Source organism: Candoia aspera, chromosome 1 (assembly GCF_035149785.1).
Source record: "Candoia aspera isolate rCanAsp1 chromosome 1, rCanAsp1.hap2, whole genome shotgun sequence".
Taxonomy (NCBI): domain Eukaryota; kingdom Metazoa; phylum Chordata; class Lepidosauria; order Squamata; family Boidae; genus Candoia; species Candoia aspera.
In genome coordinates, this window is record NC_086153.1 from 174,037,045 (window position 1) to 174,051,811 (window position 14,767).

Consider the following 14,767-nt stretch of genomic DNA (forward strand, 5'->3'; position numbering starts at 1 on the left):
ATGACCATGTTTCTGGACTAATTTTAAGAAGAGTTCCTTAAGTTTGTCCATCTCATCTAAAATAATTTAGGTGAGGTTTGGTCGAGATATAAATGACTATTGATACAGCTCTGTACATCCAAGAGAATTTTGGGCTTCTGTATCTCAAACTGCAGCTTTTCAAGCTGCACATGAATCAATTTCTGAAATTGAGTGGAGTTGGGATCTGCTATTTGTTGAAAAAGAAAGTTTCTTAAGTAAGTGCTTACAGGTTCTTGGGTGATGCGCTGAAAGCAGCTCATTGGATCCCACTTTTGATTTGTGTGCAATATAGAAATTCATTCCATGATGGGAGGAGGTGAAGTTTTATGAAATGTCCAATGAAAAAATATATTATGGTCAAATTTGTATGATTCCTAGATGAATGCAACACATTTTCTTTTGTGGCAGAAGTCTAAATTCAACTGTATGCTGTGCAAACCACTCATATAAACATTCTTTGATTAATCAAGTAGAGTTGTGTCTCAGAATAGGATGCCAGTGTTTAGAAGATTATTTTATTGAATAGAATAACAGCAATTTTGTCACACTTTAAAATGGTAGACTGAAATTGTAGCTTAGATCTTTTAAGTCTATGCTGGATGGGGGCATTTTATTAAAAACTTTTGGACTGCAGAAAAGTGAACTGAAGTCAAGCCTATGCTTTCACAAAATTAACTCCATTTAAAGCAAACCTTTTTAACTGATAAGAAGTCTTCTTTTGTTACAGTTTTTGTCATTTATATAGCATAATTAACATGTAAGGTATTTTCAGAAATGATTTCTGGTCCAAGGACTCTACAGTCTTTCTCCCTGCTCCTTTACTTAAGCTTAAATACTGCAATATTTAATATTTATTATAGGATAGCAACTGTATGCATTATCGATTTTCCCCATTCCCACTTTCCAACTATAGAAGGTGCCTCCATTAAAATAAATGGGATTTGCTCTTAAAATGCATGTTAAGATGTGCTTATAAAAATTTGTTTTAAAAAATGTGCTGAACGATGCTTCACACTGTTTAATAATATTTGATGTTTTATAGCAGACCCTAAGCTTAATAATGTGTTTTTACCAAGATATTTTAAAAAATCAGTTCAATTTCTGCAATATCAAAATTTTATTTTTGATTGAGTCTTCTACTCCAGTTTAAGAAAAATAGCCCTCGGTGAATTTGCTGAATAGACAAATCAGCAACCTTGGTAGAGTGGAAGGATTGAAGTCAAATTGCGGTGGAGTTTAGTTTCAATCCAGATAAAGAGCCCATCCACACAGCCACTGCGTTTATTCCTCTGACCCTCAGAATCACTTTCACACTGTTGCAATTCTCTCAATCTCCATGTGGGATGGGTAGCAATGTCTGTAGTTGACCAATTAGGGGAATGCAAAAATTGGCCTCAGCTAGCACCTTAACCCCATCTCCAGTTTCTGCTGCATTTTTACTAATTTCTCAGACCACCTAAAGATCAGTTACAGTGTAAAGAAGCTCTTCTGCTGTAATTCGGAAGGCTGGTGTGAAGATCATGAGGTGGCAGAGGGGAAGAGCTCAATACAGTTGTGGGATGAAGCAAGAGTCCCCCCCCCTGCTACCAGGCTTCAGCACTACAACTGCAAGACTGTATGGGCAGCAGAGCAGGGAATTAATTGGTTCTGTTGCTCAGTAGTGAGAATGGTATGAGATCATGCCGGTGTACCAATGATCTGCATGGGGAGGTAGTCAGTGTCATATTTAGAGCAGACCCTTTTGTCAATTTTTTGGGTTCACAGAACTGAAAATGCTCAGAATGTAACCCTGATTTAGCAGCTCGTGTAACTGCAATTGGGGAGTTCCTTGAAACAGGGCAACCAAGTAGCAGCACTAAATATAATCCTAGTAACATTGTCAGGACTCTGTCCTAGTACAAAATTGTTAAGTAAAGTTAATTGACTAAAACCTAGGTACCTAATGACAAGATTCTTTCTTTCCTTAAATAGAGTGTACTGTAATAATGTTCTGCCAGTCCATCTGATTGCAATAGAATTAAGGTCAGTTATGAACACCTTCATGGTTACTTTACATATTTGTGAGGACTTCAGGTGAATATGATTTAATGTTCCCATGCAGGCGCTTGTATTTAACCTGTTACCTTCAACATCTTCCTGTATGGAGAGAAGAATTTTATCAAATATCCACTCCTAATAAGAACTTCATAGAATCAGAAATAATAATGCATTTATTTCATGAATGAGACTGGTTCTCTACTTGACATATGTGGACAGGGGGAGGGGGGTATAATGACTTGATAAAACTTAATTCTGACAGTGATCACAATAATCTAGCATATACTTCATTATGGGTGTGCGGTCTGAACATTTTGCTTCTGAAACTCAGTTTTAGAAAGATGGAATTGTGGCAGTTTTGTCATTTCTAGATTCTGGATTTTATTTTTTAATAGCCTGCAGTGTTCAAATATAGAATTACAGATGATAATGAGAAAAATGATGCCTGGACTAAATTAACATCTTTCTGATATGTGGGAGTTAGCATTAAGAGCAAGATGATGTGAGTCATTTTCATTCTGATCCTAAATTCATGTGGAAATAACTTGTATGGGTTTATGGAACTTATGCTAGCTGCACATCCATGTATATGGCTGGGAGTGAACCACATTAAGCACCCTTCTGAGTAAGCTTACATGGGATTGAGTTGCAAATGTGAATATAATGAGGCTTTATAACTGATCTAATGTCCATGCAGAAGAGAGATTTGTACTGATGGTATTGTCTGTAGTCTTCAGTAGCTATTCTTGAAGCTAAGTCTCTCCTGTGAGCCCAAAAACTGGAAAAGCAATTTGCCAATTCATATGCATAAGCTCTTGCTATAGAAGACTATACAAATAAAACTTGTAAATGGGACATTATAACTGCTCCGTAGAGGTCCATGGTAATGATATGATAAAATGTTCATTAAATTAATACTATCTGTTGATGCTATGTGATTTTAATATTAATCTTTACAATGTGAGGTATAATAAGACTTTACCTTAGTAACTTTATTGGTCTGAAATGTCTGGTTGCCATTCTACGCATACTTATTAGAGAGTAAGGATTATTGATTTCAGTGAAACTTGCTTCTTAGTAAATGTGGTTAGAATCAAGTTGCCAGAAATGTATTGTAGCATATGTTGTCATATGGTAAAATCTAATGTTACATAACAAAAAGCTAGAACATTCTTTTACTTCTTGTATTCTCCACATTTCCTAAAAATAAACTTTGGAGTGATCCCCAACTATTCAGAGGTGATTTGGGGGATATGAGGGGGCAGGGTTATGGGGAATTACCCCTCCTTTGTTCTATTGCTGGAAGCATTTTTTTCTTCCACAGTGGGAAAATTGGACTGGATTTTACTGTATCTCATTTGTTAGTTTATAAGCAACCCAGTTACAATTCATCTGTCACCCCTGACAGTTTTGGTAGTGTTATATTGTATTCATATAGATGCCGTAGAAGGACTGATATTTGTGAAGAGGGTAAATAGTGGATCCAACCACATCCCAGACTCAGAGGCAGAATGGGATAATTTAGACCAAAGTCCTGAGATCCATTCAAGCAAGCTCTCAGCCTTAACAAAGCTCTGTGTTTTGTGGCTCTTCAAATGTCAGTGCCATGGCAACTACAATAAAATAAATAAAAACTCAGTGTTTACACTTTCAGGCTGCTTAAAAAACATATTTCAGAAGAGTGTCACTCAAAACTGTGCACCAAATTATGTAAAATCCCAATTTCCCCTTATAACTCTTTAGCTTTGCTTAGAAATTTAATTCCAGTGTGTCCTCTCACAAGGGGGAAAAGTTTATAACCACTGAAGTTTACCTATGCTAAACAATGAGAAGGTGAACGTCTGTTTTTCTGAATCTTCCTCTGGATGTAGGCATTGAGCCTGCTCAGCCTACTTTTGGAGTTAAAGTACTTGGGCTCAGACAAGCTGATTCTGAAGCTCTGAACCAGACTGGGTAGTCTCTGCACATTAAGGTTTTTTTGTTTATGGGCCACTCCATTTCTGAAGATTCTGAGCAGCTTAAAATAGTTAATGCAGAAACAGAAAGTTAAAAATAGCAAAAAAAAAAGAAAAAACGGTAACATTAATAACAACCATAAGGATTACTGCAATATTAGAACAAGGATAACGGTATGCTTCATAGATTTATACTGGGGGTGGGCAGCCTGCAGACCTCAGACCAGAACCCCACTCCCTATTTTGTAACTCCCAGAGCAATCACAAGTTGCACTGTTGAAATTTTGCAACAAAACCATAATTTTTCAGAGGTGCAATATTTTTTTGGTTTTTTTCTTTTTTTAGCAACACAACCATATCATCCCTTTAACTTGCCCTAAATTCTAAAAAGCTGTTCCCCAGTAACATTGCTGTGTCACAGTTTGTCTTTGGAGGCCTAAAAATAAAGTTTAATGTATATTCCTTATCTTAAAAAAAGTGTGATCCACAGTTGAAAAAAAAAAGGCTCTAATTTACAGCAAAGATAATTACTAAAAATAATCCTTCTTCAAAAGGATCTCCAAATCACCTGTTTACTTGTTTGTTTCTATTATAAAGATTCTGTAAGTTGTGAGCATTTTAGGAGCATCTTATAGAAGATAATTTTACAACAGTTTTCAGTATAAGAATTGCAAACATCCATATGGGTCGAAAAATGAGAGCATACTATGTTTCATATATTATGGGATATGTAACAGGTTTCAAAGGGTAATAAATGATACATTTTGAAATCAACAGGCTGTTTTCAGTAGACTAGGAAGACTTTTGTAGTACTCTTGATCCTTCTGGGAGAATTCTCATTCAGAGCAAGAGATGCAGGGAATTTGAAAACAGGCTCCATCCTTTACAATACTTCCTTTCTTTTAGACAGAATTAGGTAATATTTCTAGGTATAATCGATCCTTTTGTGGCATACACTTTGCCAAATTTGTATTGATAGATATAGAGGTGGCTGTACAAAGGGAATATTTATAGATGCAGAATGGTAGAAACAAAGTTTCATTAATTCCCATCCATAGTATTACTAATTTTTGATAGGTGATGTCTATGTAAACAGCAAACATACTCAACCTATTCCAAATGAAAGAGATTTGCGATTTTAAGATTTTGTGCAGAGAGGGAGGATTTGCATCTCCCATAGCCACCTTGTAGCTGTGTGAACAATGATGGAAATATGAGGGGGGAAAGTGACTTTCTAAGACTGAACAAATGGTGGCAGAGTTTGGAGCCTCTTAACATTTTATTTATTTATTTATTTATTATATGATTTATATAGCTGCCATCTCACCAAGATGACTCTAGGAGGCGTACAGAAATTAAAACCAAAGGAACAGTTTACGAAATATATGTACACCCCCCCCCCAAAAAAAACAATCAAGGAGCTGAAAATAAAAACTTTGCCTGTCCTTCCTGAGACACCTGATATCTGAGGTACCTGAGGGGAAAAGATGGGGGATGGATAAGCATTTTGGGTAGATGGCAGTTCTTATTTAGCCCCAGAGAAGCTTGTGGAAAACATAGAAGGATATAAGAACGCCCTTATTTGAGGAGGATGGGTCTAAGACTGTGGCAAAAAAGCTTGCACCTATTGAACAAGGACTGTCTTTGCAGTTGTTGTAAGTGGGCAAGTGGCTAATTGAATTAAGGAAGGCTAGATCCTTGTCAGGTGGGCACAATTGTCATATACAGAAGGAAAAGAGTTACTTAGGTGAAATGGGCGGCCATACAAATTGAATAAATAATAAATAACACAGTGCCTTAATGTTTATTGTTTCTGTGCTTCAATGAAGGAACATATGAAGAAAGATTTCAGCCATAGCTTGACTATATAGAAGAAATTGAAAATTAAAAATAGAGTCAAGGTGATAAAAGTGAACACAATCGACACTCAGGGAAACGTACAGTATATGAAAAGGCAAGAAACTGAACTGCTTGAAGCAGACAGTCACACGTCACAGCCCCCTGCAATTCTAGGGTTCTCCGTCAGTAGCAGAGTGAGGCTGGCACTTCCCCTGAGGTGTTTGGGAAAGATTGACTTTCAAGAATATCAGTTACTCTCTCAAAACAGTTTCCAGATGGCTATAATGGGGTATAAGAGTATTAACTGTCATCAAGAAATGTGAGGGGCTGGGGGGAAAACTGTTTGCTTGATTTTACAAAATTGAAGAAAAATTAAAAATTATTGACGTTTTCTTTTTAAATGGTACAGAAAATGGTTAAGATGTAAAAGAAATCGCTCCCTAGTGGGAAATATACCAAACCATGAAATAAACAAATAGGTGAAAGTGTAGAAAAGCTTTTCTCAATACCGGTAAGTATTCAGTTTCAGAAGTTCTTAAAAATTATAAAAAAAGGAATGGAAGAAGAAGAAACTTCTGGTTACACTTTGGATTCAGAAAATGAGACTAAGTAGAAAAGATTTGATTCTCATCATTTTTTTCTTAGTTTTATCATGTGTGTATGCATATATATAAAAAAAATTCCAGAAAGCCCAGAATATGTTTTTAAAAAAAGTGCAATATTTATGGCATTTTTTCTATTCAGTATTAGCATTTTAGTTACCTGCTTCTCCTAAACAGGCAAAAATTAAGAGATGCTAGTCCCTCTGATGGGAGGAGATGGTTGGTGCCAAATTTGATAAATAAATAAATACTCTAGGGTTCAACAGCTTTAGTTTCCCAAATCTTCCCCCCACCCCCACCCCAGGTTTGTGTGTGTGGAAATGAAAACTTTCTTTCAGTATCTGTAAGAGTTTTAAAATTTTTATATTTCTGCTTTTCAGAAATTATCCTTTGACTTTTGGGATCAAGGTGGACGGGCACAGCAACTCCTGCTGAGCCCTGCTGTGTTTGGTTATGGGCTGTCCCGGTGCCCTTGGGGATGCACTGCATCAGCTAATGCATTGGCAAAGTCCAAACAGCATGTTGACGGAGTGGGGGCACATTGCTGCTCTGCTTACCAACTCTCCTGACAGCGCTGGCTTAGAGTGCCACCCTCCCTGGGCAGACAGAACTGCTGGGGGTGTTGTAAAATGGCAGTGCAGGACAGGCTTCTGAGGGGCTCCATCTGAGTAGTGTAAAGGACTGGTCTTCCTCGGCCAGGGTCTCATCATCAAAACAATTAATTATCTAGGGTGATGTTGGGAAGCATAATTACACCCCCACCCTCACAACCCATGTCTTCCAAAATGGTCTGCGTAAGCCTCTGCTGCTTAGGAGGAAGAGACTGAGGGGAATTTCTCATAACTCTGTGCTTACACCAGTTTTGCTTTTTTCTCCATATTGGAACAGACTGGAGCTACCTTCGCACTTCAGTAACCTTCTTGGTTCTCCTGGTTGAAGCTTATTTTGCAGTCCCAAGAGGCAGCATAGGCTGGGATCTGCTGCCCCCATAAAAATATTTCATCCAGTACTTTGCCTCTTCTTTGCCGATCCCTGACAGTTTTCAGAACAGTAGTCTTCCCGCCAATAAAAAAGTAAGGCAGGGAGAAAGTACTAAATAATACTGATGTCCCTATTCCTACCTCCACAATGCTCACTATAAAAAGATTGTTGCTAATTTCCCCAGGGCATTGTAGCCATGTAAAATACATCCCTCTTCTGTATCCATGACTTCATCACATCAGAAGAACAGTGAAAGATGTTTCCCTCCGTTCTTTCTTGCATCACTAAGGCCAGGGTTGCCAAGGCTTCAGCAGCAGTACTAGTCCAATTGCTCCCTCTTCTGCAAAACAACCGTCAGACCTTGCTCCTCCTGTGCATGTAGTAAGGATGTGGGACTTAACTGGATGTAAGCAGTTACAATAATCAACCCTGACTCAGGCTTTGGGTTCCATATAGGATATAACATGAACCACTAGAAGGGGAATTATGAAGATAAATGTGCATGTTAACTAGACTGAATTGGAATGTGAATGGGGTCAGAAAGGAATAGAAAACTGAAAGCCTTGGGATTTATTTAATTTAAAATTAAGATTGGAGAATTATCTAACAAAAATCTTAGTAACAATTCCACTAATATACTAGAAGAAAGATACAGTGTAAACTTGGAACAAGGGGCTGAAACAGCTAAGTAAAATAATAATAAAATGGTTATCCACACTACCAAGACAGTTTCCAACTCTTTCATTGAGAATCTGATCATTAAAAAAGAGCAGAAACTAGAGATTTGGTGACAAATTAGTCTCTGTAATTAGAATATAAACCTGCCATTCGCTCAGTTCAGCTCCTCTTCCTTTCCCTACCCTTGCTTTTTTTGAAAACTGAAATGCAGGTATACAAAGCCTTGTCCCACTTTGAAGCAACCCTGCTTTGCCTTAGACTCTTGCAGATATGTTTGAAGTAGCCTTGTCAACTCAGAATTCATTCAAATTCTACGCATATTCCTACTACCTACTGTTAGTTTTGCAGATACACATAAATGGTGGTGATGTAATAGTGAGGGAGCAGGATGGTATAATGTGATATGCAGTTGTCCCGTGCTACTGACTTTCTGACTAGCAGTACCTCAAAAAGATAGATGTGGAATGCTTCTAATGCTGTTTAAACATAATTTTAAGCAAAGAATCCTGTCTTTTTTTTTAAACTATAAAGTTTTCCTTTTGTTTCTACTTTTTTTTCCTTGTTCACATGATTGTGTAAACAAGCCATGCATAGATAGTTTAATACGACATTTGAACCAGAAGTTATGCTTTATGGTACTTAAACCAGAATTGTATTACAGGTTTAAACTAGAGTTTGTTGCCTTGTGGATGCCTGTTTCTTTAGGCACAGTAAGTCATAATCCTGGCTCTGGGTTCAGTATTCACCTTACCAAACTATTCATGTTTGGTTTGTTTAACTGCTCATGTGAACAAATAGATGATATACGCTAACACATGCTTATTGGCATTATTGGTTCGTAAATCAAGGGTCCTGGCTTAAAGTGATAAGTGAATATGTTTGTTGTTAAACACTTTAAACCTGGAACATCTTTAAAACCTGGAAAGAAAAAAAAACTTCAGATAAAATTAATTGTGCAGAAGACTTGTTAGTGCAGGCAGCCTAAGAGTAAGTAACATTAATAAAAAGGGAGAATGAAGATCACTGTACAGAAAATACAGTAGATATAATGATTGAGGAAAGAAATCTAGTATATATATTTCCTCTTTCTTTCACATACTCATGAATTTGTTGTCTCACAAACTATTCATAAGTGGATTTATTCAAAAACTAGCTGCACGCTTTTTAAATCAAACTACTGTATTTCAATGTAACACATATGTACACACCTTTGTCCTGTGCCTCAAAATTCAGTTGTAAGTAAGTGCAGTTGGGTATTTTATACTTGATTTCAATCAGAAATACATATATTGATTCCTAATAGAAGAAATGAAAGTCATTTAGAGCTAAGAAGAGCTGAGCCATTGCCCTTTGCTCCATTTAGTATCCCATGAAAGTAGTTTTTTTAAAAAAAAAAGTTTACGGAAATTGGTTTATGTTAATTTGCATATGGTGCAATCTTCAGGCTATGGATCTGGTGATCAAAGGGCTGAAGTTCAAGGAGTCTGAAAGTTGTAGTGCATATGGAACTAAGGACACAAGTACATTTGCCCATATTTAAATGGAGGAAGTCAGTGGAACAAGCTGTCTTTGGAAGATTCATGATATCTGCAATATATTTTTGCATGTAAAGATTTAGATAATTATTCTCTGATTGTTGGCCAGGCTAGTTGGGTCTTGGAAATTAGAGCCCAAAACATTTGGCAAGTATGAAGGTACTTGCATCTGAGTAATAATATGATTTGGTTTTATGCCCTAAGTGGTGCAGCTCTATCACATGTATTCTTTGATACATTTTTCCTGTGATTTTTTCTTAGACAATCTACTTCATCTTGACTCATCATCATTCCAAGATAGTGGCATCTCTGGGGCTCTCTGCTAATGTTAATATGGTACAGAAGATTTAAAATTAGGTAAATCCTGATATTCATATAGATTAACATCAATATGTGTTGTGAGCTTCTCCTTTTACATTTTAACTTTTTTGTTGGGGTTTTCTTTCAGCTGATGTTCACAAGAAAAAGAGTCACGTGATGTATGAAGGCAAACATATACACTTTTCTGAGGTTGACAATAAGCCGTTGTGCTCCTACAGCCCCAAACTGTGTAAGCAGAGGCGACTAAATGGCTACGCCTTCTGTATCAGGCATGTTCTGGAGGATAAGACCGCCCCATTCAAGCAATGTGAATATGTGGCGAAATACAATAGCCAACGCTGCACCAACCCCATCCCTAAATCTGAGGACCGTAGGTAAGTGAGAGCAGCATAACTAAAACAAAAACAAAAAGTTAAGGTAAGTATTGGAAGCTATATAAATCTGTGAATGATCAGTGATATAAGTGAGAGGCCACTTGTGCTTATGTCACACAAGCCTCTAGGCGGCTCACAACAATCCATAAAATGTAGTTAAAAACAAAGGTACCCTTCCCTCCACCCCCACCCCCACCCCGGCACCAGACCAAACATCCTCGCAGCTCAGCCGCCATCCTAGCCCAATGCTTGGGGGAAGAGCTCAATATAACAACCTGAGCTTCCATTTTAGTTGGAGGAATAAAATAGGAAAAAAAAAATCTGTTGGGAAGATAGTTGGATATCACGAAGATTAGACTAGGTATAACAAAAAGTCTTCTCAGTAAACAGGCAAACTTGGTATTTTTAAATGTACCCATGCAACCATGCAATCTAGTATATTTTCACGAAAGCTGAGTTCCTATGTACACAAAATGCCGTGTTTAAAAAAAATGCAAAAAGAAACATTAAATGAGAAGCAGGCATGCTACAGTCTAAAGCACCAGCAACATAAAGCACCTTTTTATTTCCAATAAGGCCTCTAGCTGTCATATAGGCCCTCTGAGGAAATTAAAAATGGTAGGAGACTGTAACACAGTACTTTGCTTTGGCAGTCTTTTCCTGAATAGGCAAGTTCCCTCATGACTGTCACTTTATGAGTATAAATACAGTGTGCTATAATATTAGTAGGTGTACCTATAGGACCTCTTGGACCATAATTGCTTCTGTTCTAATTTTCTGAACCATTTATTATTTTCCTCTTTTGAAGAACTTTTGGCTTATCCAATGGCCTGTTAGTTCTGCTTTCAAGTGGCTAAATACACTAATAGTGAGACATGACTTTAAATAATGTCTGTTTTCCAAAATATAAACATTTCTGGAATTCCTTCATGAGGAAAATGTACTTTAAATTCTAGCCCAATAATATTTGAAATACAGTACATATATTTATGGCAACTTAGAGTGAGAATAAAAAGATTAATAGATCTGTAAATTAATGATGGACAACTTGACTTGTTTCCCACTACGTGAGCAGCAAACTTACAGTGGTCTCTTTTTCAAGATACAGGTAGTCTTCATTTAGCAGCTGACTTGTTTAGTGACTGTTTGCAGTTACAATGGTAATGAAAATGTAACTTTGCGACCAGTCCTTGTATTTATGACCTTTGCAGGTCTGTAAAGCAAAGGAAAGCTGAAGTAAGATCATAAGCACAGTTGCAGTTTCACTTAGTGTCCGCTTTGCTTAACGACCGGGTTGCCGATCTTAATTAGAGTCACTAAACAATGACTACCTGTAAAAGGATAGCACTGAATAGAATGAGGCAATTCTAGTTCTCTGCTGCAGTGCAGTTAGCTTGGATGTTAATACGGATATATGCAACTGCTGTGACCCTCCCTTACCTCTTCTCCCAAGTTCTTGTATTTTCCTTCTGTGCAGCCTGCAGGCCTTAATGAGGTGTCACTGAAAGGACAGAAGTGAAAGTGAGGATCAGGAGACTTTCTTTAACTTGTTTATCAGTCCTATTCTAAGTATATAGGGTAGATTATAGTACAGATCTGGTTTCTTCTCAAACAGAATAAAACTTTGCTCTGCCATTTCAACAGACAGTGATAATTACTGCAGTTGGAGAAGTTTGTACCACAAAGAAGATTTTGCAGCAATGCCACTAAACTTTATATATTTGTAAATAACCCAGCCATTCTATTAACAGTATTCAAAATAATATGCGTCCTTAATTCTACGTATCAGAAAATCATCTGAGACTCACTGTGTACATACTTCCATACACTTGTATTACAAATATTTTCTAACCTTCATAGATTTAAAATATTTGGCTGAGGCCTGCTAAGATGTTTTTAGCTAAAGAAGTAATTGCTAAAATAATTGAGTAAAAGAATGCTCTGTTGTGGCTTTCAATATAAAAACCTGTCTTGTGTATTCTTTGCTACATATTGCAAGTAGGAAGGCTAATAAAATGTGTGAAACATTACATCATTGCAATGGAAAACAGGATGCCAGGAAGTAAGGAATACAAATTGCTAAGGCAAACTTTTGGAGATACTTATGTGTAAAAATGAATAGAAATCTGATTCTCCTCAAGTTACTTTTTAGATATCTATCTATGCAAGACATATATCAAACTTCTGCAGTTAAGGAAAGTAAAATTCTGCAACACCTCAGTGAGCATCGCATCATTCTCAGTATTTACTTTGAGGATGTACATTATTTTTTTAAAATCAAAATCAAACTTTGCATTAGTCAAAACTAATTTTAAAAGCAGTGTTCTATTTATCTTTCCCTCTGTGTGTGTGTTATTTGCACGGGACTGGGTCCAAATTCTGGATAGCATGACTGAATATGACCTACTTATAGCAATTCACCTCATAGCCAATGGCAGGTGAGAATTGAGAAGGACCTTTCAAGTGGAACATAAGCTCATATTATATAGGTATGGTTTGAAGAAAAAATTTGGAAAATAATTATGTGCCACCAAGTTGACGTTGACTCTTAGCAACCATATAGATACATTCTCTCCAGGAGGAACTGACCCTAGCCTGGTCCTTCAGGTCTTCCAACAATGCACCCATCGCCTCTGTAATTGAGTCCATTCATTTTACTGCTGCTTATCCTCCTCTTCTCTTTCCTTCCACCTTTCCCAGCATTATAGACTTCTCCAGAAAGCTAGGTCTTTGCATAATGAATCCACACTATGATCATTTGAGCCTGGTCATTTATGCCTTGAGTGAGAAATCTGGGTTGATTTGTTCAGTGATTCACTTGTTTGTTTTTTTTGGCTGTCCATGGTATTGTCAGGAGTCTTCTCCAACTTCAAGGTTCAAAAAGTGTCAATACTTTCTATCCTGATCTTTCAAAGCCCAACTTTCACTGCCATAGAGTGTCACAGGGAAAATTGCCAATATGGTTCTGATCTTCGTAGGTATAGGCCCGGCCTGCACCATGCACAATGTATAGAGTGGAAAAGGCCACATTGATAAATTAAAAATAATTGCAGGCTACAAAGGAATATTTGGTGGACCAATCAGCTGGTCAGTGGCTAGGGTAGTAACAGCAGCAATGGAGCTGGTGGCCTTGGTGAGACCTAAAGCATTGGAGGCACTTGGCAGTATTTCTTTTGCAGCAGGCGGCAATGTTTTGTTTCGTTGGAGCCTCCAGTAAAGGCTGCAGCTATCCTATCTGGAAAAAGATGTTTCTGGCCACCTTTGCCATTTGATTATTCAAGAGTACATCCTAACAAAAATCCGCTGTTTCAAGGGACAGACAGTTCTGGTCAAATTTAAAGCATTCTTTTTCTCCAAGAAGTCTTAAATTATATGTTCCAGACTACAAGTTGTGTTTTCACCATGGTGTTCCTGAAAACCAGGAAGAGCAGGGAAATTATGATTCTGTGATTAGTGTTGTAATTGCCTAAATGTAGAAGAAGTGTCATTGAATCTACAGTACTTCTCACGTTAAGCCTTCCAAGATGATGTCTGAAATCCAAACAGAAAATTGCAGAGTTTTGGGGGGGGGGTGTTTGTGTCTGTCTGTCTGGTTATGGTGTCTTGACACCTGGGTTATCCTGATTCATTTGGCTCTGCAAGCAGAAAATTGTAGCAGGAAACTTTGTACTGGAGAAAAAAAATGATTTTAGACTTTATACTTCCTGCTTGGCTTACTTACAGCGTTGCTTGTGGCTGTTTATTATTTCATGGAATACTGATAACAGGCCTCTTGAGGACAGGGTCCTGAAATCAATGGCCTGAATTTTGCTGAGAACTGAAAATGATGTGAATCTGGTACTCTGTCATCTTAATAATTGCATCTCACCATCTAAGGAGCTTAGGGCAGCATACATTATTCTTCCACTTCTTTTATATCATCACAACAATTCTGTGAGGATGGTTAATTTATAAAAAATGAGTGGCATAAGATTGCCTGGTACATTTCATTGTGAGTAAGGGGCTGAGCTCACCTTGCTCCTAGTTTCATGGAGTTTGTAACAGACAACAACATATTGCACATTTTTGTCTTGGAACTGGTAAAGCTGAAATGATAGACTTTTCTGTTCTTAAACTATTTTCTGTGACTTGGGCTATTAAATTAGAAAAAATTTACACTTTTCTACATTTCAAGCATAAGACTGGAGTGTTGGAGAAGTAAGCTTCCACAAAATGTGTTAATTCTAACACAGCTATTTTTATTAGGATATGAAAAAGATCGTCTTGAAAGATTTCTGTTATGCTTAAATTGTCACTCCCACCTTCCCTTACAAATGGGCATCATTTAAATGCAGGTTATAATTGCAAATGTTCTGATCTGTGGATATGATGAGGGTTCTGTAAAATGTTTACTGTAATTCATGTTTTGCTTCCATTTTTGAAGA

At 37.2% G+C, this 14,767-nt stretch overlaps 1 protein-coding gene across 1 annotated transcript in view; it reads left to right on the forward strand.

Annotated features, from left to right (window-relative positions):
* The window catches only part of INO80D (INO80 complex subunit D), a 37,167-nt gene that overhangs the window by 1,567 nt on the left and 20,833 nt on the right, over positions 1 to 14,767 (forward strand). The window contains exons 2-3 of the mRNA XM_063317952.1: positions 9,910 to 10,005; positions 10,097 to 10,343. Coding sequence (XP_063174022.1) covers positions 10,126 to 10,343 — 218 coding nt within the window. The 5' untranslated portion in view covers positions 9,910 to 10,005; positions 10,097 to 10,125. The remainder of the gene's footprint in view (positions 1 to 9,909; positions 10,006 to 10,096; positions 10,344 to 14,767) is intronic.